Source organism: Dermacentor andersoni, chromosome 6 (assembly GCF_023375885.2).
Source record: "Dermacentor andersoni chromosome 6, qqDerAnde1_hic_scaffold, whole genome shotgun sequence".
NCBI lineage: Eukaryota > Metazoa > Arthropoda > Arachnida > Ixodida > Ixodidae > Dermacentor > Dermacentor andersoni.
Genome location: NC_092819.1, coordinates 117,942,023 through 117,969,858, shown reverse-complemented (window position 1 = coordinate 117,969,858; position 27,836 = coordinate 117,942,023). Strand labels below are relative to the sequence as shown.

The following is a 27,836-nucleotide window of genomic DNA, read 5'->3' as shown; positions in this document are numbered from 1 at the left end:
CTTAGTGGACACAGGCGCTGATTACTCCGTCATGAGTGGACCCATCGCCGCCCAGTTGAAGAAAGTTAAGACCGCATGGGAAGGCCCTCAGATTCGCACCACTGGAGGACACCTGATTACGCCGACAGGAATGTGCACGGCAAGAATTACCATCCATGACCGGACTTACCCTGTCACCTTCGTTATCCTCCAACAGTGTTCACGAGACGTCATTCTCGGTATGGACTTCCTGGACCAACACGGCGCAATCATCAACCTGAAGTCGAAGTCAGTAACGCTGTCGGAAGATAAAGCAATGCCGCCGGAGAGCCCTCGTAGCCATCACGCCTTGAGTGTGCTCGAAGATCAAGTGAGCATCCCGCCTGGCTGCAGCATTTTTATTTCGGTCAGCACCGAAACACCCGCTGACGTAGAAGGCGTCATCGAAGGCGACCAACGTCTACTGCTAGACCGTGAAATTTGCGTCGCAAGAGGGATCGCTCGACTGCATGGAGGGAAAACTGAAGTGTTGCTGACAAACTTCAGCCAGGAGTTCAAGCACATCAACAAGGGCACGACGATCGCGTACATCGAGGAAATTCTGGAAACAAGTAATGCGTTTGTCCTCTCGGATTCCGCCGCATCTACCCCGACGACCATGGTTCCCGAACCAGACTACGACATTAATCCAAATCTCCCTATGATTAAGCAACAGCAGCTCAGAAGTCTGCTCCGACGATACAAAGGCTGCTTTTCGACGTCATCGAGGATTCGACAAACACCAGTCGCCAAGCATCGCATAATCACCGAGGAATGCGCTCGACCACTCCGTCAGAGCCCTTACCGAGTTTCGGCGCGAGAACGTGAAGCTATAAGAGAACAAGTCGACGAAATGTTGCGCGACGACATCATCCAGCCGTCGAAAAGCCCGTGGGCATCCCCTGTTGTTCTGGTAAAGAAAAAGGACGGAACCCTACGTTTCTGCGTCGATTATCGTCGTCTGAACAAGATCACGAAGAAGGACGTATACCCCCTCCCACGGATAGACGACGCATTGGATCGGCTCTGCAACGCTAAATACTTCTCGTCCATGGACCTCAAGTCTGGGTATTGGCAAATAGAAGTCGACGAAAGAGATCGCGAAAAGACCGCCTTCATCACCCCAGACGGCCTCTACGAGTTCAAGGTTATGCCATTCGGACTGTGCTCGGCGCCTGCAACGTTCCAGCGCGTAATGGACACGGTTTTAGCAGGATTGAAGTGGCAGACCTGTCTCGTATACTTGGATGACGTCGTCGTCTTCGCCGGAAATTTCGACGTTCACCTTAGGCGGCTGGCAACAGTACTAGAGGCCATCAGGTCATCAGGACTTACTCTGAAGCCGGAAAAGTGCCGCTTCGCTTACGAGGAGCTTCTATTTTTAGGCCACGTCATCAGCAAATCTGGAGTCCGCCCCGACCCGCAGAAGACAGCTGCCATAGCAAAGTTCCCACAGCCCATCGACAAGAAGGCAGTGCGTCGATTTCTTGGCATGTGTGCCTACTACAGGCGATTTGTCAAGAACTTTTCACGCATCGCTGAGCCGCTGACGCAGCTAACTAAATGTGACGTCGAGTTCAAGTGGGAAACGCCGCAGGCCGACGCATTTCAAGAACTCAAACGACGCATGCAGTCGCCGCCCGTACTTGCGCACTTCGACGAGCACGCCGATACCGAAACCCACACTGACGCCAGTAGCCTAGGCCTCGGCGCCGTCCTGGTCCAGAGAAAAGATGGACATGAACACGTGATAGCTTACGCTAGCCGGTCCTTGTCAAAAGCGGAAGGCAATTATTCTACAACCGAAAAGGAATGCCTCGCCATCGTTTGGGCTACAGCGAAAGTTCGCCCTTACCTATATGGCAGGCCATTCAAAGTCGTCAGCGACCATCGCGCCTTGTGTTGGCTAGCGAATTTAAAGGATCCCTCAGGACGGCTGGCACGGTGGAGCCTGAGACTACAAGAATACGACATCACTGTAACATACAAGTCCGGACGAAAACACTCAGACGCCGATTGCCTATCACGCGCCCCCATTGACCCGCCGCCGCAAGATGACGAGGATGACGACGCCTTTCTTGGAATAATAAGCGCGGAAGACTTCGCCGAACAACAACGAGCGGACCCGGAACTTAAAGGCCTCGTCGATTATTTGGAAGGGCACACCGACGTTGTTCCCAGGGCATTTAAGCGCGGATTATCTTCCTCCACGCTTCAAGACAGTCTACTCGTGAAGAACTTCTCACCAGTCCGCGCCAATTACCTTCTTGTTGTCCCGTCAGGACTTCGTCCAGAAGTATTGCACGCCCTACATGACGATCCGACCGCTGGACACCTCGGATTTTCCCGGACACTATCGAGGGTACAAGAAAAGTATTATTGGCCGCGCCTGACCGCCGACGTCACCCGTTATGTCAGAACATGCCGAGACTGTCAGCGACGCAAGACACCGCCGACAAGGCCAGCCGGATTACTACAGCCAATCGAGCCTCCTTGCCGACCATTCCAGCAGGTCGGGATGGACTTGTTGGGACCCTTTCCGACGTCAATAACCGGAAATAAGTGGATAGTCGTGGCGACGGACTACCTCACCCGCTTCGCTGAAACAAAAGCACTGCCGAAAGGTAGCGCAGCGGAAGTGGCGAAATTCTTTGTCGAAAACATTCTGCTGCGACATGGCGCCCCAGAAGTCCTCATCACCGACCGAGGAACGGCCTTTACAGCGGAGCTCACCCAAGCCATTCTGAAATACAGTCAGACAAGGCACAGGAGGACAACGGCTTACCACCCGCAGACGAATGGTCTTACGGAGCGGCTGAATAAGACCCTCGCCGACATGCTAGCGATGTACGTCGACGTCGAACACAAGACCTGGGATGCCGTCCTGCCGTACGTAACATTCGCTTATAACACGGCGGTACAAGAAACGACACAGATCACGCCGTTCAAGCTGGTCTACGGCAGGAACCCGACGACGACGCTCGACGCCATGCTGCCTCACGTCACGGACGAGGAGAACCTTGACGTCCGTACCTACCTCCAGTGCGCCGAAGAAGCCCGACAGCTCGCCCGCCTGCGAATCAAGAACCAGCAGAGGACCGACAGCCGACACTACAACCTCCGACGACGCTTCGTGGAGTACCAGCCCGGTGACCGTGTTTGGGTTTGGACCCCTATACGCCGACGAGGACTGAGCGAGAAGCTTTTGCGTCGCTATTTCGGACCGTACAAGATCATCCGACGTATTGGCGCACTGGGCTATGAGGTCGTGCCAGACGGTATTTCGCTATCACAGCGGCGCCGCTCGCGACCTGAAATAGTCCACGTTGTGCGACTCAAGCCCTACTACCAGCGTTAACGAACTTTGTGGCTTCGCATAACTGACCTTTGGGCTTTATTTCTTTTTTGTTACTTATGTTTAAGAAGTGTCCTTTTGTGTTTCGCTCTCTTATATTTGTAGCATCGGGACGATGCTTTTTTAAGAGGGGGGTATTGACACGTGTACTTATCTTTATCGGGCAACCACGTTTCGCCGCCTAACAAATGTAATCGCACAGCATGGGACGCGCCTGCATGTATCCGAAGTTTCTGGAAAGTTATCGATGCTTCTATCCGCTGTCTGTTGTCGCCGAGACTTATGTTATCTGATTTCATCACCTGACGCGAATGGTGTAGAACTTTGTGGAAGGCACGCGGGTCCGAACGATTAGTCTGGAACATTCGACGACTGCTCTATAAAAGCCGACCCGCTTGACCCGCAGATCAGATTTTCGACGATCGCCGACTGTGTTCGCCGCTTTCGTTGTGCTATAAGTGTAGCCTGTTTTGTGGGCACAGGTTCGCCCAATAAAAGCTAGTTTTGTATTCCACCGTACTGCTTCTTTCTTCACCGTCACTACCACGTGACAATATCGTATTCTCTTTATGTTACACGTGTATGATTGTCATTTGTACCCATTGCTGATATTTGAAAAATCTTCAGTTGGCCGTGAGGATTCCCTTCATGTCATTGGTCTGTCAACACTCCTTGAGAGAAACCGTGTGGTGTTTCCCACATGCTTACGGGTATACAGTTTACCATAGCCATTGCATTGCAGAAGCACACACATGTCTAGCACGCTTTACAATCGCCATCAGTGTTTCCAAGTGAAATTGAGATGATTGCTTATTTTCATGTGCTGCACACGAGAAATGGTGGACGCAAAAGCAGTGCTGAAGCAGTTATCAAATTCACAGTGCCTATAACTGAAAGCAAACCAGCGACATCTTGTGAAAAAAAAACAGCATAAATTACTGAAATCATTACAACAATTAAAAAAAACATTATTACTAGACACAAACTTGGCATTGTGCAAAAATTAAGAATTAAGCATCATGAAATAGTTGAATAAGCGTTAGTAAAGTGCTTGCGTACGTACGTTGAAATAAGTAACGAATGCGATTGCAGGGATAGTATTTGGGAAACCAATTAAAAACACATCATATGATGTACCTGTCATCATTACTGTTTCAGTTCAGTTTCAGTTTATTCTCTATCCACTAACAATAAATAGGTAACAGATACTACAAAAAACAAATGTATACAAAAACGGGGTTACAGCAGCAGAAATAAAGTAGAAGAAAAACAAATGAACGCGCGTAATGCCAATACATTGCTAAGAGAACAAAAAGCACACATATCAAAAACCATAATTATACCTAAGGACAAGTTATCTGGCATGAAACTATTGACAAAAATAAAACGTTATTTCATGTTTGAATATGGTAGGCCATTCCAGGTTTTTACGGCTGAAAATGAGTATGTCATTTTTTCATAGTAGGTGTTAAAAAAGTTGAAATTATGCGCGAATCTAGTGTGGTTGGTATTAGGGAGTAATCTGTAGTCCACAAATTAGTAGCAAACTGTTTCTTAAGTAGTTACTAAAAAAGAATACTTAAATGATACTTAAACAAACCATAGACAGATAGTATAATGTTAGCCTGGTTGGCGGGATAGCATTTCAGTAAAAGGAACTGTAGCTGATTATGCGCATAGCCTGGTTCTGCATCTGTTCAATAGAAGAGAGGCGGCAGTTATATGTGTTTCCCCAGGAAGCAATGCTATAGGCGATAGGACCACAGATGAAGGCAATGTCTAAAGACAATAATACGTGTTCTGAAAAAAAAATGCACGTGATTTAATAAGTGCCCTTATGACGGAAGCGGTTTTGTTCAATAAACGCATTATGATTAGTAAACTTCAAGTTAGGATCAAATTTTGTGTCGAGGTAGGACCCACAGTCCACTGCAGGTATAAGGCCACTGTCGAGGTTTACTAGGGGGATAATGGCACCATCCTCTGCTCTCTTTTAAATATTATGAACCGAGTTATGAGAGGATGTAAAATTAAATGATTTAAAATGACTACGTTCTAGATCGTTCGACAGTTTCTTGCTCAATTTATACAATAGGATTGTTAAACATTTATTTGACATAGAAATGATGGTATCATCAGCATATATGATAGCGATAGAAAAATTAGGAACAACAGGTAGGTCGTTAATGTATATGCAAAACAACAACGGTGCGAGCATTGAGCCCTCTTGTACCCCTTGATTAATAACTTCCGACTCGGAATATGCGTCCTTTACATAGACTGTTTGCTCAGGGTCATGTAATTTTTTAGAGAAGGTAAAGCCGGACTTGCTATATGTAAAGAATCTGGTTTGCTAAATAAAATGGTATGATTACGTATGTGAAAAGCTTTAGTAAAATCTAAAAATATGGAGCCAACAAATTTACCGCTATGAATAGAACACTTTGTGTATTCGGTTAATGCAACAAAAGCTAAGCTGGTCTAACTACCAGGACCGAAACCAAATTGGCAAGGTTTCAGCAAGTTATACTTTGTTAGGTAGCTGTTACATATTTCAGAAACAATTTCTCTATACGTTTACTAACGGACGAGAAAAAAGAGATTGGGCGATAATTAGACACCAGACATTAGTTACCTTTCTTTAAAGACAGGAATTACCTTTTTCTTCTTAAGCGAACTGGGAAAGGTATCGCATTTGAAATTACAATAATTATACTGCACTCTAAGAACAGTTTACACCCTTTGGCATGCCCCTTCTGCCACACAACGATAATCGTCATCTGCCTTGATGCGTTTCCTTTCTTTAACGCTACGAGCCCGGAACTTTCCAGTAACGAACGGCACGCGCGTTATCAGCATAGAACAGTTTACACCATTTGGAGTGCCCCTTCTGATAACCCGCGTGCCATTCGTTACTGGAAAGTTCTGGGGTCGCAGCGTTAAAGAAAGGAAACGCATCAAGGCAGATGACGATTATCGTTGTGTGGCAGAAGGGGCACGCAAAAGGGTGTAAACTGTTCTTAGCGTGTGCTCAGCGTTTCCGCAATACAAGGGGCACCAAGGTTTATCTGATAGGCAGACATATTATCCAGACCTGTGCAAGTGTTTCTTTAGATGTAATAAAACAGATCACACCTTGTCGGCTTAGACAGGAAAGAGAAAAAAGATGTATGATTGCAATGGTTACACGGAAAGGAACAGGATAGGTCCCATAACTGTAGACTTAATAGAAGTAATTCCTCAATGAGCTGGCTATAACAGATGATTCAGTGTAGGTTTGATGTTTATAAAGCCATGTTGATTTTTTCAGTAGATTGTTCAACATGGTATTGCATCTTTTATAGCGATGTGCTAGATTTACATTGAAGGGCTGGTAAGATTCCTATAGAGATGATCTTTTTTACGCACACTGGTTAACAAATCTTTTGTTATCCAAGGGTTACGGGGATGTTTCAACTTTTTTTTGCATTTCACAGCTGAAGACCTAGCGTACACAGCTTTCAAAAATATTAAGCTCAATTTATTGAGTGCCTTTTCAGGATCACATAGACTGCTAATTGTTGACAAGTTGGCACTACTTATTGTATTAAGAAAGTTATGCCTCTCGAAGCTGGAAGTGAGATGTGAGGAAGCTTCATACAGCGGTTTTTCTGTGGCGAAGGTAATAAAAATGGGAAGATGATCTGTGATAGGCACGTCAATGACACCTGCACTTAGAGCTGGTGTTGTATTGCTTAAAGCGTGACCAAGAAGATTATTAGCTCCAGAAGCGAAAAATGAAGCAGGAGAAGTACTTCAAGAGTCAAGCCCAAATCCAGCAAAACAATCGCTATGTGATATTACTGAAATATTATCAGTACCCAATAAATTGTTGATAATACCACCCCCCTATAAAAATCTCTTTACTTTCAGCTGAATATATATGGAGAATTCTGAAAAGATTGTGCAATAAACCGAGAATAGATGAATATTGGCAGCGATAAATGCAACCGATGATTAGACCATTGTGATTACAAGAAGGCAACAGGTTACTTTGGATGGACATTGAAACACAGTTACATGAGTTCAAACACAAGACAAGCCTACGTTCGTACTTGACTTTCGATAACATGAAAATATCCGAACCACCATGCCGATCGGAACTACGGTGAGAGTATTCGCATTAGAAGCACCTAAAACCATATAAATTGCCATCAGAAGAGCCAAGCGAAGTTTCGGAAATGTACAAAAATGAAAAGGAATGACGAAGTGGCTCAGTAAAAGCAGTAATGCCATCTTGGTTTTTCGATAAACTTCGTAGTAATGCGTAGTAATCAGCAGTTAAAATCAACGAGCAACGATTTTGTTTCCGCCGTTCAGAGCAATGCTATAAAGGGATGTTGTCAGGCGCAGATTAAGAAAATGACAAATGGCAAGATTGATATCTACGTGAAGATGCGCAGACCTAACTCGGCACTTGTCCTGAAGATATGGCTGTCATCAGTCGTGCGCGCTTTAATATAGGAATTCTCTGTTCAAAGGTAACGCAATTTCATTTATTTTTGAGGGCGAGCGCTTTGCTGAATAGTCGTTTGTTGTCAATGTACAGGTGCTCATTGATGTACACAGCGTTATTCTTACTTCTAGTCAGACCTATCTGAGAGGTACGCAAACTTGCTTTTCGAGCTTTCCGAAGTAATTCCCTTTTTCTTGTCACGCGAGGAAAACCATGCGATGATGTTCTTTTCTGCTGTCTTAATGAAAACAGCGCGAACTGCGTCGATATCTGTCGATGAAATGCGGCATTCAACAACTTCAACAACAGTTTTCAAGATGACAGCGCAGCCTTCGCCCTGTGTGAACGGGATGCCTTTGATTTCAATGTGTTTTAGCCGGCAGTATTGCTCCATGTCTGCAATCTTCCTGGCGAACGCATCATTTACGGCCCTCTAATCTTTGTTAGAACTTACCAATTATTCGACAGTCGTCCGCACTTTATAGTATTGGTCACTCATGAATCGCTCACTGCCAGTCAGAGACGTAAGGCTACAAAGACCCTGGTCATCAAGCTGCTTTGAAATTTTAGAAGCGCGGTCTTCAACCAGGTTATCACGTTTCATGTTAAGCAATGATTCAAGTTGCCCAACTTTTTTAGCCATTTCAGCGTTTGAAGGCATGTTATATAGCGCCGGCAATAACCCCAGAAACACTAGTGAGCTTCAGCCGCAGGTTGATGCACAAAATCGGAAAAAATAACGTAAAAAACCAATCTGCAGTAGAAAGGCAGACATTTACAAGACGTCCTACTACCCGCAACTGCTACTCAGAAGTGGACCAAGTGGGTCACTGGTTCCTTTTACATCCCCTTGAAGCCAGGCAACGCAGGCATAGGGGTGCCTAGGGGGAGGCACAATTAGGCTGAATAGAAGTGCAGGCGCACATGGAAGCCTGCGCAAGGCGATGAAAGCAGGAACCACGTAGTCGTCAGCACCGGTCTACAGTGGAATGGCAGATATTTAAAAGACGTCCTTATGCCTGAAACTGCTCCTCAGAAGTTGATCAGATGCCATTACTACTTCATAGGTCACCCAATATATTCACTCTGTCCTATACATTCGCCAATTGGCCTGCCACTATGTATCCCAACATCCACCCAGAACGCCCACCATTCACCCAGCACGCACACCATTCACCCGCCATTTACAGAAATCATCCAGTATGTATCACACCGATCAACCAGCCCACCCACCATTCACCCTGCACATTCATCATTCACCTACCGTGTACACAGCATACCCAGTATGTGTCCCACCGTCCATACAGCACACCCACCATTCACTGAGCACGGCCACCATGGAGACAAGTAACCCAGTAAGTATGCCATCTATACGTCCCCCATATATCGCTGCACCCATCACCCGCACAGTATAAACGTCAGCAGCAGCCTGTTTGCGCCCACTGCAGGGAAAAGGCCTCCCCCATGCTTCTCCAACTACCCCGGTCATGTACTAATTATGGCCATGTTGTCTCTGCAAACATCTTAATCTCACCCGCCCACCTAACTTTCTACCGCGCGCTGCTACGCTTCCCTTCCCTTGGAATCCAGTCCGTAACAATTAATGGCCATCGGTTACATCCATTACATGTCCTGCCGACGCCCATTTCTTTTCCTTGATTTCAACTAAGATGTCATTACCTCGCGTTTGTTCCCTCACCCAATCTGCTCTTTTCTTATCCCTTAACGTTACACCCATGATTCTTCTTTCCATAGCTCGTTGCGTCCTCCTCAATTTAAGTAGAACCCTTTTCGTAAGCCTCCAGGTTTCAGCACTGTACTTGAGTGCTGGTAAGACACAGCTGTTATACACCTTTCTCTTGAGTGATAATGGCAACCTGCTCTTCAAGCTGCTGTTCATGATCGTCTGTATATTGTCTCTTACAAATTCATTGTATTTTAATAATAGTAAACTGATCTGAACTGAACTGAGAATGTCTCCCAAACAAACCCCAGACCATTCTTATTCTTCTCATTATTTCAGCTTTATTATCCGGATCCGTGGCCACTACCTGTCCTAAGTAGATGTATTCCCTTACCACTTCCAGTGCCTCGCATCCTATCGTAAACTGCTGTTCTCTTGCGAGACTGTTAAAGATTACTTTAGTTTACTGCAGATTAATTTTTAGAGCCACCCTTCTGCATGGCCTCTCCATGTCAGTGAGCATGCATTGCAATGGGTTCCCTGAGTAACTAAGCAAGGCAATATCATCAGCGAATCGCAAGTTACTAAGGTATTCTCCATTAACTCATATCCCCAATTCTTCCCATCCAGGTCTCTGAATGCCTTCTGTAAGCACGCTATGAATAGCATTGGAGAGATCGTACCTCCCTGCTTGACGCCTTTCGTTATTGGTATTTTGTTGCTTTCTTTATGGAGGACTACGGTGGCTGTGGAGCCGCTATAGATATCTTTCAGTAATTTTACATACGGCTCGTCTACACCCTGATTCCGCAATGCATCCATGACTGCTAAGGTTTCGACTGAATCAAACGCTTTCTCCTAATCAATGAAAGCTATAGCTGAAAGCAATGAAAGCTGCCACCCAGTATAACCGCGATATATTAGATCATACCCACCATATTTTACCTAATGCGTAACACACTTTTCATCATGCCAAGCATGAGATTCGTGAAGAGCAATGGTAAATTTTCCATAGGGCTGCCCGAGCAGAGAGTTCTGTGATGCGCAGCCTCAGCTTCCTGTTATGATGCTGGTGGCACAACCACCAGTTGGTTAAGCTTTCGCGCGCTACCCATAGGTGTAGAAGGTGCGTATCTATGCCTGGAGCACTCAGTCGTGCGTATGTGATGATCCAACCCGGTTCGCAGTGCCTTCACCCAGTTGACGAGTGTGTCGGCTAATGAAGTGGTGCTAGAGGAAGCGCAGAAGGCAAGTCAGTCCGTCAGTCGTCTCTCTCGTGCATCCCCAACAAAGTATTTTTTAATTATTTGAGCAGCAATGATTGAGTGGTCACTGCCAAAGTGCTCGTCAAAGTTGTAAGAGATGCAAGAACGACAGCCATTATAAAGGCTAAAATCTGGGCGCGTGCTCAGAGAAATGCTTGTACCAAGACGAGTTTGTGCCGATGGATCCGTAGTTAGAGTGAGATTGTGCTGCTGGATCAACATGTGGAGCTTGCGGCCTTTGGATGAGTCATGAGAATATCCCCAAGTGGAATGAGGGGCGTGGAGTGTCCTGGTTATCCAATGTAACGTGGACCACCACATTTATACGCCTATCTAGCGTAACCATTAGGTGGTCCTGATGGTGATCTTTATGTGCAGCACTTAATTTATATCCAGGAAGAATAGGAAGGGTGTAGTATTCCTGAAGAAATATGGCGACTGATGGCGAAATGCGTGTTTGAAGTTTTGTGTTTGTAGTCCTGCTGTGCTTCTTTCTGCAGCTAAGGCAACTCCACTGCCACATCATGCGTTCCGCACAGGCGCTTCGTGCGGCAGGTAAATGTGCTTTACCTTTCGCCAAAACTGCTACTTAGGCTAACCTGACTGGACGAAGGTTAGCTGCATCCCGCAATGGGAAGGTGGTGCGCCCGTTTTGGTCAGCAGGATGCGAGTTCGGCTACAATGTCTGTGAGTTTGTTAATTGACTTCAAGGCGTGTAAGGCAATTCTCGGTAGAGGCTGGTTGCACTATCTGTCGCTCGAGTAATGTGGTGAGCTTGTCAAGGTTCTGCCGAAGACAGGTGACGTGCTTTGCTAAACTAGCCATACGGTCAGCGTCAGTAGGTTCAGCTATCTGCGTAGGGGGCTGGCTGTGAAATCGGCATTACACTGTTTGGGTTAGTCGATGATGGTAGTGTTGGTGGGTTAGTTGAAGTAGCTAGTACTTGTGGAAACATAGGGGTAGAAACAGAGTTTGAAGTGGCAGACCAACTTACGCAAGGCCGAGGCGCGGTGGTCTCTGACATGAACCTCGGACCCGCAATTCTCGTTGGGTTGGCACTGGAATGTTGAAGTCAGGACTTGCTGCGTGGCTTGTGGCTTCTGTTGTTTCTGGATATGGATCGTCGGCGAGGTGAGTCAGGAGTCCTGCTCTTAGAGCGGCTGGGCAAACGGCACCGAACGGCAACAAAGGGAGTTGGATATTCAATAGACCACGTCTGGTGAAAACGATGAAGGTGGTGGGCGTGTAGCACGGCCGTACAGTCGGGTACCTTGATCAGTAGCTACTTTTGCAGCCTATAAACGTGAGCAGGCTGGATCTGTAATGGCCACCCTTTGTAGCTGGGTGAGGGCCGTTGCAGTTGGCACAGTTCGGTTCGGGGTACATGGATGAGGGGCAGCGTTCTACGCCACAGTGACAACGCCAATGGGGCTTCGATCATGTTGTGGCGTCGGGCAAACATACGCCCTGTGACCGAACTGAAGCCAGATTGTGCAATGTTGTGCACGGGAATGGTGTGGCTTGCAATGGTGTATTGCCCAGTAACAGGGCACGGTCTATGGTATCGTTATAAAAAGTTGTCAGAGGCATTCCTGCGTTTGATTTCATCCGGGCAGACAATATCGTGAAGCCAGGGGCGTCCAGGCTGGCCATTAATTCTACTGCTCTCGTGTGGCCATTGATTCAGTGTACAATTCCCCAGCAGAAATTGTGTGGGGGTACAAGATAGATGGCGACTTGGTGGGAGGTCGTTTGAATGGTGACAGTAGTGAGCTGGGCCAGTTTTTAGGCTACAGCGTTCTCCATGGACACAAAAATAGCCCGGTTCTTGTCTTTCTGTATTATGACGCGTTTAATTTATATTTATTGCCGGTTATGTAAGCGGCAACACGTACTGCAGGCTGAAGTTGGGCACGTTGAAGGGTTGTCAGCATCAATACTCCTTGCGGTTGCAAATGGACCTTGTTGCCAGAAGCCGTGAGGTGAAGCTTGTGGAGGTTGTATGCTTGTTTCCCCGATTCACAAGCATCGAACCGTCAGAATCAGGCATGGACAACACGAAGGCAAGCGTTAAAGAAAACCACACTCCATTGAAGGTGGCAGTGAAGAACGCTGAAGAAACGCTGGACTAGAGGAGGTGCGGTGGGCAGGTGTCGGGAACGAACCCAACCAGAGAGGCCTCGCCGCAGCTGCGGCAACCATCTTCAATGACTCTGCAAGGGACCTAGACAGGGGAGATAAAATCTTTTGCGAAAAGGGCCAGGAACTAGAGAGGGCTTTGGTGTTTGACATCCCCGTAGCTCAGGCGATGAGAGCAAGCGAATGGTGGTATTCAAATTACAACGAATGCAGGGGTCGTGGTGTTAGGAGCGAAAACCGGCGGAGCGTGAAGAAGATGCGTCCGGCAGTAACCAACATCCCTGACCATCAAGCACAAGGTAGAACGCGTCTGAAAAATTCCGGCGCTTTATACCACGAATACTTTGTTTAGCGCAAAACAACAGACACAAGAAAGACGACAGGATAACGACGTCTTTCATTTATTCATGGATTCGCAACAACTACCCCTCCAACGCATTGTTTTATACCACGTTAGGTCAGGCTGAGGAAGATAAAACATAAACACCTTATTAGCCCCAGGGAGTGGATGGAAAAATGGCTACGTGTTAGGTCGACTCGTAGAGATTCTCACGCGTAATGCAAGACGTAGAATCGTACCCCCGCCTGCGGCAAGTTGTCTTTTCGTCCAATTTGAATACAAATAATTTACATTTCTTTAATTAGGTTAGTAAGCGCAAGTAATTTCCTTTGTGTTGTGTTTGATGTCATTGCTAGTTGGCTTTTTATGATTCATAACAATCAGGCCCCTTTGGTGCAATTAGGAGATATAGGTCTCCCTTATTACGTGATTACAAGCTGCTTATATATGTTCCAGCTGCTACGACAAAGTGCTGAACTGCATGGTTATCGGATTAGCGGTATGGTTAGCGGATGGCGAAGAAGCGGAGTCCGCACCAAGCAGTGCGGCTATTTATGCCCCACAGAAGATCAACAAGCGCACTAATTTCTTTGCTCTGAAAAATTTTTCCTGGTCCGGAACTCGAGACCGGGACCACCCTCTTTCCGGCCCAGCTGCTCTACCATTTGAACTAACCAGGATGGCCAGCAGATGGCATGGCGAAGTCAAATTTATTGAGAACTCGAAGCAGAGGCGAGAGTTCGCCGTTATTCTGATGACTGAAGATTATTGGCATTATTCAGCGCCTATTGAAAACTTAGATAACGTTAGATCCACGTTTAGTGGTCATACCAGAGCACACACACAGCTTCTCAGCGGTTACGCTGCTGTGGATATACTGTACGGGCGCACAACGCCCAATCATCAACCAGGAGGCAGAAGGCTATTTTTCTCTCCCTACCAAGGAGGCTGAGCGTACCGTTGGCGGTGCATGCGCTTCCCTTTGTCAATTTCGCAGCCAAATCTTTAACCCTTCGTCCGCAACCTAAGCATGCATTGTCGATAGCAGAGCAGCACTGCAACAGCGACGGTGGCAACGGCGACATGAATGAGTCTCGAACATTCTTATAGCTGCTACGGCAATAAAGATTTCACTGATTTAGTATCCTAAAATTTTACCACAACATCTCACAATGTTCCACGTTTGCAGATCTTTCTTCACCTGGAGGACGTGCTAGCCATCTCAGACGCCGACAACGATGGCCTGTTTGAGTGCGCGGAGGCCATACGCTCAGACTATCATATGGAACCAAAAATGGCAACATACGTGTTCTTGTTCAAGGGGCACCACGGGACAGAGAAGTATTGAAATCAATCAACCCATCATTTATTTGGCACTTCAGAGAGGCGAGGGCATGCGAAGAACAGCTTGAGTGAGCTTTACTAGGCTTCTCAGCTTATTAGAGTTCACCAGCATGCAGTGGAAGTATACATAATCTGCGTATATAAACATAAGCAAAGTCAGATACATTAAGCTTGCATACAATCATCGAAAAAAGCGAAACGGGAGGAAAAACACTACATGAAACACAATTTTCGTATTTGAAATTCAAGATATGAGCTCCGCAAGAAGAAACAACCCTTCACCTTACCCTCATTATAGCATTTTCTCACTTTCATACTAAGGAATATTTACCAATGCATATTCTTTTCTGGATTTGGAGCAAGAACGTAAATATGCTTTCGAAATATATTAGCTTGCAAAGTTTGTTTCTAGAGATTGAAGAAAAAATTTATTACTCCAGAAATAACTGGACAAAAGCTTGATATGTCTTTTGTGAGCTGCCTAAATATCCGTGGCAGTTAATCCCTCTACATTTCACGCTATTTCAGAAAAAATGTCACTTTCCACTTAAAGCCGGGCGCCACTCCGGACAGAATCATCATTTATTTCGACAACAGTAAGTAAGGGCTGATAGGTCAATGGTACTTCCTATCGACCTAGAATTCTTCTGCTTAGAGATAAGGATGGCATCATTAGCGCTCAAAGCAGTGACTGACGTCCGAGGTAACAGTAGTATTTATTTGCATTAGTGCCGGATATCAAAACACCTTTAAATGTTTTATTTAGCTAATTGTGAACACTGGCGAACACGATTCTTTTCCATAGAGCTGTAACGAACTAAGATATGTGTTCAAATCGTGTCTCCTGGAACAAGTTTTATTAGGTATATTGGGAAACTAAATTGGAGCGCATTTTGGTGCTAGAGTAAATGGACAAGAGTGGTGTCTGCGTATTTCTCTTGTCCCGGGACGCCATCGATAAATTCTTGTAGAAGTTGTTATCATAGTTGACGCTATCCATGCTAGACATTGGTTCTTTTTCGTGTATTATAATTAATTTGCTCGTGTCCAAGAATGCTGGTTCCGCAGATTGACTGCATAGTGCTGGCAGCATCACTGAGACGCACTATGACGTGTGTGGTGCCATCAACAGACGTACACATACGTACATTTATATATATATATATATATATATATATATATATATATATATATATATATATATAATATGTACACATTTATGTAGACTTATTATCAGCTGTTCCCCTTTGGATTTTGCCAATTGCCTAGATAACCTCATGAAGTAATTCTACATTATGTAAAGCTAACTATTTGCAAAAGGGCAGCCACCCTGTGTAGCAGAAGATTTCGGTAGCTTATGATAACATTATTTGAAGGCCACAAGGATATGGCGGCAATTCGGTGGGATATACCGTCAATAACGTTTGCTGAGTTCTCTTTTATCAAGATGGATATTGAGCAAGTAAACATGCACTGGCTAAGATAGCTTTTATCGCATTGCGTACGAATCTAACAAAATTTATATATCTTTGCAGATGCTGAAGAGGAATTCGAAGCCCAATATTTGTACACGGATTATAGAACCTGCGCTGTTGTTAAAGGCCCCTACGAAGGTGAAAGTAAGGAAGTGGGCTTCATTCTTGCTCGCAATGATTTTTTTGTTTGAATAACCATTATGAAGGGCAGTCTGAGGTTAATTTAGAAAACTAAATAAATGCAGTCGTCAGTAAGAACGAGAACCAAGCCAACAAGCCTGGCAATTCTTATAATAATTTAGCCGAAATATGAGCAGTACTAGATGTCACCCTGGTATTTGTAAGCTAAAGCGGAATTTCTCTTTATTGTCACATACGTACATATATATATATATATATATATATATATATATATATATATATATATATATATATATATATATATATATATATGGATTAGCCCTGCAGTAACCATATTGGTTACTGCAGGGCTTGATTTATATTGCTACAACAGTTTTATAACTCCAGAATAGCATGATACGCATAGTGTATTATAAGCTATAGAGAAGCTTTATTGGTTCATTTGCAACAAAAAATGTTTCAAAGTTTATTTACATTAGCTTTACTCAGGCGTACAGGGCGGCTTGTATGCGAATACGCTGGTCCAAGCCTGTTGTGTGGTTTCTTTATCCCCGCAATTGCTTGTTCGGCGCCATTCGGCCTCCTCGCCTGACCTCCTCGCATGTCGTTCTGCACTCATAGCGCTCCCTCCGTCAAAGCGTCCGCGAACGACGTGCGGAACAGTGGCTGAATAAGCGTGTACAATTTTATTAGAATGTGCCAAGATGTTTTTGCGCGAATAATGCAGCGGCCTATGATTAATGGCACAATGATTAACAAGCAACAGCTGCTGTCTGAGAAGTTAAATAGGACTGTTTTCTTCCAGTGATTTCACTGATGAGACTGCCCTACGAAACTCACTGTTGTGATTTCCGTTAAGCCGACTATTAGGCCGCTTCGAAATGTGGAACAGTCTGGCGTGTAATACAGCTTAAATATGAGCAGAAGTTCACGGAGGTATAAGATAAATCAGAACAGTATGTTATGCTATTCATGTCCCGTATAGATATTTTTATTGCGGCAGACAAAATTTACGGTAGGCTGTTTTGTTGAAATGAGCTGTGCAGGTGTTATTGAGGTTTCAATTCAGTAGATTGCAATAGCTGCACTAAATATGGCTACAACTATCGGAAGCCGCGCTATCGCATCAGCTGCCCTAACGATGATTATGTTGATGTATCGGTATTCCATTTGAAACACAATGGCGACAGTCACCTAGCCTGCTTGAGGTTATCAACAAAATATATGAATACTTAACACTCCACCATATCGTTTATCTGCCTGAATCATTTCCCTAGTCCTTAAAATATCCATAACTACTTTGTTGAGTTACCCATTTCAGTAACCAATATGGTCCCATCTATTTTTTCTTTATTGTTTCCCACCAATACTATGAACGATTCTTTCTTATCCGATCTGCTGAGCAGTGAATGTTTCCACCCGCTCCAAGTCCCAACGCCTATGGAGGGAGGATGTTATCTTCGAATTTCATTAAAATGTGCTGAGTGGTCTTCGGATTTTTGCTGCAGCAGGGGCATGCCACATTATGTGGCAAATATTTGCATCACTATAGTTGTATGCTCAGAGAACTAACTACCTCATGCCTCAAATGCCAAGACACTGTCCTTTTGCGATCATTGTAAGCAGTTCAGCAGGTAGGGTGAATCGTAATCGAGAACGTAGACAACGCAGAACAGGAACAGCTGGATGCCCGATAGGATTACATTCGCGCAAAGCACTGGCGATCTGCCTAGCTCAATGGTTGCACAGCAGGCATCGAATAGACGCTTTAGCTGGCCTTGTCCGTACGCGCTTCTTCTTCGTTACATTTACCCCCGGTGCACAAGCGCTTTATCCTGGCGACTTGCGATGGCGAGACAAACAGGTCATACTATTATTTCAGGCGCCAAACGTGAACATTATCTCGTCCACGGCGTGCACGGTGGCGCATGTCGGATGTCGCTGCAAGTGCCTTCATGGGATAGTTGATTGGAAAGGTGGGCTCGACAACGTGCTATCGATCACCATACTTCGAGAGTAGTTTAGTTTAAGTCCCAGATGGGGTACAAGGGACGGATGACAAGACAAGTGTGCGGGGAGTGAAGTTCGGGTTGGTACTGGCGCCATCACGATTGCATTGTTGTCGTTGTTGGTTGTCGGAGGAGAAATTACGTGCTAGTTGGCGGCATAGCTCAGCATATCTGGTGACGGCCGAAACGGGAGCACGTTGTGGTACGTCTGGTTGATGGGGAAAACCGTATCGATAATATAGGAAGGATTGCGCCCATACAGGACAAAACATGGGCGAAAACTCGCAGTATTTTGTGTAGCCGTATTATATGCGTACGTGACAAGCGGGAGAGTGATGTTCCGGATTTTATGATATGATGTTAACGTACATTGCGAGCATACCACACAGAATTCCACTAAAACTCTTCATAAGGATATTAGATTAAGCACGGTACGCCGTTGCGGTATGGTGAACAACGCGAAAACGCGGCATGGAGGAAGCAGCGCTTCGACCACCGGCCACAATAACACATGGTGCCCTTGTAGCTCAACTGTTCCCGAAGTCGGCTATGACAAAGGATGGAACGATGGATTAGAAAGAATGCAACGTCACTGGCGGTGTCTTCAGGTAGAGCGGCGGTTTCAGCCTATCGTGTAATGCGATGAACGGCGACACTGATCCATAGTTTGCCAGCGGGATTTAGTGGTAGCAGCCGGTAAAGGTCAAATCTTACACCGTAGAAGGCACGAACTTGACACAAATGAAGACATTTTTCGGTTTTACGGGCCAAAATCACAACCTAATTATGAGGCATGGAAGTGGCCGTAATACACCATAGGCCTGATGAGGCGGGAAATTGTGGCATTGGCATTGCGGTCACGAATGCACACATTTTTCGACAAGGCTTTTGGACTCGCCAGTAGTAACGGTGCCGCCGGCGCTCATGCGTCTTGAAGACGCCCATTCTTGTGGCTGGCCGTCGAAAGATACGCACAAATCAGAACGTAAAACACTCGGGATAACAAGGCGCCCTTTCAAACCATCGGGCTGATAGTTACGTCGATACAAGAGGTTATCTCGGACAGTGAAATGGGCAGCTTGGCGATACAGGGAACAGGAGATGGGAGAGATGCAATTGAGCAGTAAATGAGGTCCAAAATAGACGCCAACTAGGGATCCTTGCGCTGTTCTGATGCGAAGGTATCGATGTACACGGACGCAGCGCTTCACAGGTCGAGAGGGAAGCAGTGTCGGCTGGCAATGGCGAGCATGACAGATCGTCTACGTCAGTGTGCTAGCGGCCTCAGCAGGAGACTGCATGTATGTCGTATTCTTGAATGTGAAGAGTCCAGTGGGCAAGGCGTCTACGCGGCACTTTTAAAGAGAAAGGATAACCAAGAATGAGCTTGGCGCTCAGGTACCACATTGAAAAGCAAGTCGTTTAAATAAGGAGAAACAGTCCGAGTACCCAAATTATGGCTAGTAATTATTGTCCAGCGAAGCTGTTTACCTCACTGACCTGTATGAATGAGCCGTATACGTGGTCTCAAAGAGTGGGGGGGGGGGGTTATCGGCTTTGTCTAACATCCATAAAGTTAACAAAGAAGACGACGGCAATGCATGATATTGTAGGGGGGTGTCTGGGCTGGCTTACGTCCGTAAAGTGAACAAAGAAGATAAAGAACGATAGTATGGCGCAGACGAAAGAAAGGAGACGAGATGTCTCTGCGTGCCGCACCTGCGCAGTGGGCTAGTGCTGCCGCGTTAGGCCGCCGTTGCTGCCGGCTGCGTCTACTCTCCTCTGCCCGCAATACAAAGGCGCGGTACTTGTTACCGCAAAACACGGAAATGTGCACGCGGTAGCCGCCGTAATGTGTAAGGACCGGATTGTGCACTGCAGAGGTCAACTATTGACACAGTTGCAACGTCAACATAAATGATAAAAGTAGGAAGAGCACGCAGTATGCGCACGACCAAAGAACAAGCCGTCATCGCAAGCGTTTCGAAAAAAGAAATATATAGACGTATATGTGTGTGCGAATGCACGATTTAAAATGGAAAACCTAATCACTTAAACAGCTTCGCTCGCTTAACCGCCACCATATGCATTGTTCGGCGAATGTTTTTTTTTTCTGTGACGCTGTAATTGTGTTATGCATTGAGCAGTGCACGACTGCATTAAGCGGCGACGTACTCAGAGTACCGAAGTCGGCCTTGCGCAAAAACAGTACCAAGGCAAATAGCACTGGCATCGGTATGCACTTCAGTTTAGGTGGTGGGGTCCTAGTCTCACGGTATCTGCGGAGATTTGAGAGGGCGGTGCAAGGCCACGGAATGGTGTCTCGTGCAGATGATCGGAATGATAAGTCATTGGCACCTCTTATGAGTTGTGTCACAGGTAATATAACAGAGGCAAAAATTTCGAGGTCGCTTATGCTTCGCCTTTAAGAGTGGAACGCGATAGCATTGGAATATCCCTGACTACTTATCACGCTTCCTGGTAACTGCAGGGTAAGTAACCGTAAGGTTTACCGGGAAACGCTCGCGGCAAACGCCATGCAAGAAGGCGGGCTTTCTGGTAGTAACGCGGCCTCTTGCATAGGCCGAGATGCGGCGGAGGTGAGCAATATCTGGAAGTGTTTCAAGGAAGCGGGCGCGCCTCTCCGTGGGCTCAAAGATATTCACACGCCGGCGCGCGCAAATGGCGTACGCCATCCCCGGTCCATGAATGGTAGAAACGCAGGAAAATGGGGTTTGTTTTAGTTTTCACGTAACATGTTTGTGTTTCCTCGTATATTCAAATTACAATCAATGAGCTATCATGTCTTTAGGTGGTGAGCAAGTCGTACTTTGCGATTTTGCTACATATTTTAGCTTGAGAAATACAATTAGTTCACTAAGTTTCTTACGCCCCATGGAGAGCTGGCTATATGTCGTTCGAAAATAATTTTGCCGAAACAACGTTCGGCGCTGGACGCTGATGAAGCACGCTGAAGCCGCAATTTCTGCGATACACGATCCTTACCGCCGTCACCTTAAAATTGCGAACAAAGCACCTTAAGCAAGAACAGAGGCCGATGAAGGCACGCTGCTGTTTGAGGATCTTACCCTTTGTAAACTCTGCCCCAGCAAACAAAGTTAGTGGTTATGGAAGGATTCTCTCTTGGCATACTATGTGATCAAGGACCATAAGCTTGCTAGCGGCGAACTAATATTTTTTCAGGATCAGTTACAAGCCTGAATTGGTCAAACATGTTAACATTTGCTTAAGGGGAGAAGAGGAGTATTGAAATCGAGGGCGAACATAACGACGCCGTTCAGGAAGCATAAAGAGGGGCTTCATTTCAGACCATGCAAAATATTGCAATGGAACAACGAAAGGGCTGCTACTGTGGGTGCGTCGGTACTGCTACTGTCGGTGCTACTGTCGGTAAGTCGAAGGCGACGCACTAGCCAGACGTTTCAGTGCCTTGCATCCGTCGCCGCAGCTTGTCGCTGCTGTAACCTTGTAGATATTAATAATTTCTGCAGGCACGTTATTCCTGTAACATATTTCTTGGTGAAGATGCCACGGTAAACCATCACAGCGCACCGGATTTGTCCACCAAACACGTACTTTCGAAGCAGTCGCATTCTTAATTGCTCCACGATGGCCAGCGAAGTGACGCTGGAGAGGCAGCGAGCGGTTCCTGCGATACTATTGCGTCCACGAGCCGCAAGTAGACTTTCTGGCACGGATGGTTTGGGTGTCGAAGGGCATCTCGACATGTACGAGCCCGTCGGTGACCGCAAGACGCGGGACCCGACGCGGATGTTAGCCAACGTAATATTCTGCCTAACCATAACGGGCGCGTGTGGTATCAGACGCACTAAGAGGTCTATGCCACTGTCCTCTACTATTGTGCAGGTTTTGAGACTTAAACCCTACGTGAGGTGCCCTTCTTGTCCCTCATAACACTCACCAGGTCGACAGTCCCGCCTGGGGGAGAGAAGTGGGAGAGGGGTAGTGGCACGAGACAGTGAAATGTCTGTTACCATGAACGGAAGAACCCAATTAAGAGATGCTCTGACGTCACGTTTTCAAGCCGGAAATGAAACCATGCTGGCGTGCCATCTCTCTTTGAACCTACAATCAGCTTGGCAGAGCAGGTAGGAGCGAGCTTTGAACTTCCATTGCTACAAGCCACAGGAAGCGTGTGATGCCGAAGCGCATCAAACAGAGCTTATTAAACCTCTCTACAAGTTTACCGTTGAAGGCACGCTCCTGTTCTTTTCCGTGTCTCATTGAAGAAGATGTAGGGACCCGCGCCCTAATTACTTGAGTGTCTCTGTGGCTGCCTGACACTCACCGCTTAAAGGTTCTAAACAAAACCGTGAAGTTTACTCACCTAGCTCTAACATCAGCTTGTCTCACCATAAGAATGTTCTGCGAGAAAGACAGCAGAGAAATAAATGTTACCTCGCTTTTCAAGGGCCACGACCAGCAGCGAGAAGTTCAGGCGCGCGCTTCATATGGCAATGTTGACGTTTGGGGTACGAGTCAATGAGGAAAACAGCCCGTGACTTCCGTCACACTTTCGCCAACACGCCCGTGCTGGCCAGGGCTTCTCCAACGCTTTCCTTCCTCTACGGTCGGTCAGAGGACGGCGACGGCGATGAAGTAGCCAAAGGCACGCCAGAGCCTTACATCCGCCACAGGTGCTCGTTACTGCAGTAACCTTATGCATAGTAATAATTTCTGAATACAACATATTCCCATAACATACGGCATCATTTGTTCAAACATTGCAGGTACATTGCATGGTCTAAGGAGGACTACATTATGTTCGTATAAATTGTCTGAAGAAATGAATGGAGTAATCGGCAAATAAATTAGTGAATACGTCACTTAATGGCGGAGCAAAAATGGAAAGCGGATTGCAGACAACTCTGCGCTGAAGCGAGCTGAAATGTCAAGCGTAGGGAGATGGCGGAATATCTTTGCGGGTTATGAACGGTTCCGAAGAGGTGAACGGGACAGATTAAGACAAGCGTTGCGGCTAGTTGCAATATCATACTTGTGTTTAAAACGCAGCACTGCAAATTTGAGCCGCACAGCAGGAAACAGCGCATACGGACTTTCGGAGGCAATGTCAGAGAAAACGGGAACAGTGGCGGACGCGTACGGCGTTATTGAGATGTCTTCCCCAAGTACCAGCTTAGCGCGAAGAGAAGTGGCGTCGTGGAAAGACACGTCACATAGAGCCGATAGTACAACTGCCGCACACAGGCATTTAACGAAGGCGTTTCCTCTCGAAAGTCCCACTCAAGTAATACGTCGTGAGAGCCAGACGCTAGAACCACAAACTCAACAATTTCGAGAACGCCCTTAATAGAAACTCTAGCTGTGTATGCTGCTGAAGGCTGAGCTTGCTGAGCACTCGCTGTGTGGAGATAAAGCGGCCAAATGGTGCAGCCGCTTTTCGTAGAGCGCGAGAGAGGCATTCGTTCACTACAGACAAGGATGCAAAAGTATCATAGAGCAACGGCAGGTACGAAGCGAACAATTAGATCAACAGCGTTCGAAGCTGTCAATGGAGGACTTGTACAGATTGATGGCGACGCTGTTCCTGTCTCCTTAATTCTGGCGCTTACATTTTCTCCTGTGTGGGTGGAGGACGGCGACGCATGGGAGACAACGAGCGGCATCGCGGGGGAGGTGAACGACTTGCAAGTAACGGGCGTTCGGCTGGTGGCCTGCTCGACTGCTAACTAAAATAAGCGTCGTGGAAAGGTTACACGTCACCGTAGGGAGGTGTTTGCACAAAACCGTTAGAGGACAGCATGCGGCGACAGCAGATTCGTGCAACATGTTCGGCTGTAGCGCACGCATAACACATGGGCCGATTGTATTGTCCGCGCGAAAGATATACAAAGGCTGGAAAATGTCGATTGACGGGGTGATGAACAAGTGGCAACGGCCGTGAATGTATCTCAACCGAGTGGTTGGCGAAGAGGTCGCGCGGCGAGGGATGCGTGAGTGGAGCGGAGGCAGGGCATTGCTGATGTTTATTGGTGCAACCTCAGCAACTTGATCTTCAATAACCCACCGGAGAGTCAGGGTGAGAAGTGTAAGAGGCGTTAGCGGCAGCTGGTGCTTTTGAGGCAACCCACCGAATCGTAGTAGGGATAGCTGGCAACTAACTAGTTCCCGCACGAATGCTTAAATTTGTGTGAGGAAGAAGGAGCGAACAGAGAAGAGGCAGATAGCAGAGAGGGCCTCGTCAGCCACTGAGGGGTGCCATGTTAGATCTCGCTGCCTCCTCAAATAATTAGAGTTTTCACTCAACTGTATGAGCAGGGCTACAGTACATGGGTTCTTGGCGATTAACATTTGCAGAATGTCATTGGCAATGCATTTAAATATGCGTTTCACCTTGAAATTTTCAGGAATAGAAGCATCCACACGCTTGCATCGGTCTAGAACCTCTTCAACGTGACTCGTGAATGTCTCACTCAGTTGTCTCGCGCGCTGTCTTGACCACTCCTGGGTGCACAACTTGCGGATGGTGGGGTGGCCGCAATTTTAGCGAAGCTGGCCTTGAAGGCTAGCCAGGACTGAAAGTCGGCTTCGTGATTTTTATATGCCTCATGAGACACGCCTTCAAGGTAGAAGATGACGTTGTTTAACTTGGCATTGACCCATCGATTGTGAAAGGTGACCCGTTCGTACGAAGACAGCTCACGGGTACCGCTGAATACCGCTTGATCTCTTTACCGAAGAGCGACGGAGGCATGACTGGTGGCACATACTAGGACCAGAGTTTGAGGGTGCAGATGATTTTGAAGACCCAGCACATGAAACAATTGTGAAAGGTTGTGTTGAACAGTTAAGCTGGTTGGGCCAAGCGTAACCGAGAACACAGGCGACGCAGAGCAGGAACAGCTGGATGCATGAGCAGCTATCCCTCTTGGCAAACACTAGCGATCGAGCTGGCTCACTCGTCCCACTACAGGCATCGTATAAACGGTTCAGGTCGCCTTGTCCGTGCGCTCTTCTTCATAATTTTATACAAATTTTCGCATTTTTTTCCTTTCTTCAATTCTTGTATATCTATATGGTCTTTTTAATTTGCGTCCTCTGCATCTCATATACTGCCATACTTTCTTTTCGATAAGACCTGCCTGCCTATTTATATTCTCTGTTTTCTTGCGCCAGGCTGGAATCTCTCTGGACCTCTTTCTCTTTCCTGTCCTCATGCTTGCGAGGCGCAGATATGTTTCTGCTTTACCGCCCATTTATTGCTATCATGTTACTGAGATATTATTAAAAACTAGCTTTGTATCGGGGTTCTCCGACTTCGAACGAGGCCCAACCGTTGTCACCCACCACCTGCCGTTTTTGTGGTTCTATCGCGGGTCTCCAGAGCCAAGAGGCCTACCTATCTTTGGCTACATTCCGACTTTGCCAAGATGTCATATTTTAAGCTCAAAATTGCATTGTTAGGCCGGTATGATTACGTACTTTCCATGTTTATCACACGACCCCATATTTACTGCACCCCAAAGTGTCCCGATCCATTATTTCTTCACTCCGCTACCCCATTCTTTCCTATGCTGTCTTGGAGAGTGGTTGAGCAGGTTGTTTTTATGCATACAGCACTGGTATTTATATTGAATAACATTGGTTGAGACTGGCTGTTGAATTTATGTCATTTAATTACCGCCTCTGCAGATCACAATTCCTTATTTATGTGTGCGAATCTAAGGCCGACTTTTTTCACTGCGTAGACACAAATATTGAAAAATTTGTAAATATATCTAGAAGTCCTCTCGTACCATTATGTTGTCCGCGTACATCAACCCAGGGACCGTCTCTTAGACAATATGCCCACTTCAGATGTGATATACATTAAAACCTAATTCAGTGTACTCTAATTTTCTTTCTATGCCATTGCCAGAGAGTTTGAACACCAATGGAGACGGATGGGCTATTTCTTTAAGTCCACGCTGAATTTTTACAACAACCTTGCACTTTTGCTTCTCCCATACAATTTCTACTCGGTATGTATCCATCAGAAGCTCCAAGAAACTCATTATTGACCTATTGCTTGAAGATTTCCTGCTGCAAGTCTCTATCTACGTTGGCGTAAGGCCCCGGCTATTCGCGGTGTTCATCGCTGATTGGCGGCGAGCGCCTGAAGTAGGCGCTGCGAGCGGCACACTGTTTTATCGCGGCGATCGGCGCGTATGCAGGTGGCATTAGAGGCTAGGATCCGAGTTATCTTGGATTTCTCACGAGCTGCTGGAGAAAGCTCTGAAATGCACTAGCAGTAAAAGTACCGTACTGTTTGAAGCGAAGCTCGTGCAGAACTCAGTGCAACATAATCCCTCTTTATACATTCATCCCCCCCTAAACGTATCTATTGCCTACCAGATGTAAGTTCTTGATTTACCTCTTCTTTCAGGGTGCCTACTACTGGTGTCCAAGGATATGGCAGAAGACGTACCAGAGTCCTGCTTAGCAAATTTCGAAGACACCTGCGGTGTGGCAGGCAACTTGTACAGCAAAGAGCTGTGTCCGGATGACGAATAATACATTTCGAGTGCTGCAGCTCACTTTGTAGGGTTAAGTCCTCAAGTTCGGTTGTTACTTGCGCCGGAGCTCAGTTATTCACTTTTAATACAGCAGCGCTCTTCTTCAAGCACACATTTTAGCTGAATCCATTTGCTGTCAAACCCGAAGAATGAACGGGCATACGTGCAGTGGCAGTATTGCCGAAGCCGGCGATTCGCCGGGTTGCCGAGTTTAGAATGTCCTGAAGCTGTTGATAGACGGCAGTACTTATCATCTTCTATGATGATGCTTGGATATATTACCGATAGATTACAGTACAAAGCTGTGTCGTTTGAACGCACTTTGCTATGTTTTTGTTTTTTTTATTGTATCTGGCGGCAGAAGGAATTGCAGCGTCTAGTGGACAGCGTGCTCTCTCCGAGCTTGAGATATTGGGTATCTTCTTTGATAGCGACAGGGATGAGCTTCCTCAAACCAATGTGAGGTGTGTAAGGATAAAGGCAAAAAAGAATGTGAAAGCCGCTGGGAGTGCGAAAAATGCGGTGCTGCTCTTCACATGCCTGAGTTCTTCAAGATTTTTCACACGGTAAAACGCCTGTGGCTTGAAAAGAATTCCCCGAGTGTAGTGTAAATATTTCTCCAATGTCAATAAATGTATTTTCATAACCATGGAGGAAATATTTTGCTAAGGCGCTCATGACGCACATAAAGGCGAGCGTGTGGCACGCGCACGCACTTTCGGTGAAAAAAATGCGCGGTACGGATGGCCCGCACGCACGCGCGGAGGGCGGCAGCGAATGGGGTAAGAGCAAGGCGACAATTGTGAGAAACAAAGCAGATTGACGTAAAATTTTTTTCAAGTCGTCGTCATATAAAAATAGGGCGGTATTTTAAGTTCAAATTAAAGTATAATACGAATGGATGCGAAATGGCCTTGAAAATTGACACTCTGTTGAACATGCAATAACAGGAGAAAATCTATACGAAACTCAGATTTTTTATCAATCAAGGAAGGCATATCCTATGGTGCCAA

General features: G+C 46.3%; 1 protein-coding gene across 1 annotated transcript in view; it reads left to right on the top strand.

Annotated features, from left to right (window-relative positions):
* LOC129384720 (uncharacterized) overlaps positions 1-27,466 on the top strand; it is a 55,007-nt gene extending 27,541 nt beyond the window's left edge. Inside the window, exons 2-5 of the mRNA XM_072288543.1 lie at positions 14,486-14,637; positions 15,169-15,236; positions 16,176-16,259; positions 26,694-27,466. Coding sequence (XP_072144644.1) covers positions 14,579-14,637; positions 15,169-15,236; positions 16,176-16,259; positions 26,694-26,821 — 339 coding nt within the window. The 5' untranslated portion in view covers positions 14,486-14,578 and the 3' untranslated portion in view covers positions 26,822-27,466. The remainder of the gene's footprint in view (positions 1-14,485; positions 14,638-15,168; positions 15,237-16,175; positions 16,260-26,693) is intronic.
* The last annotated feature ends 370 nt before the right edge of the window (positions 27,467-27,836 follow it).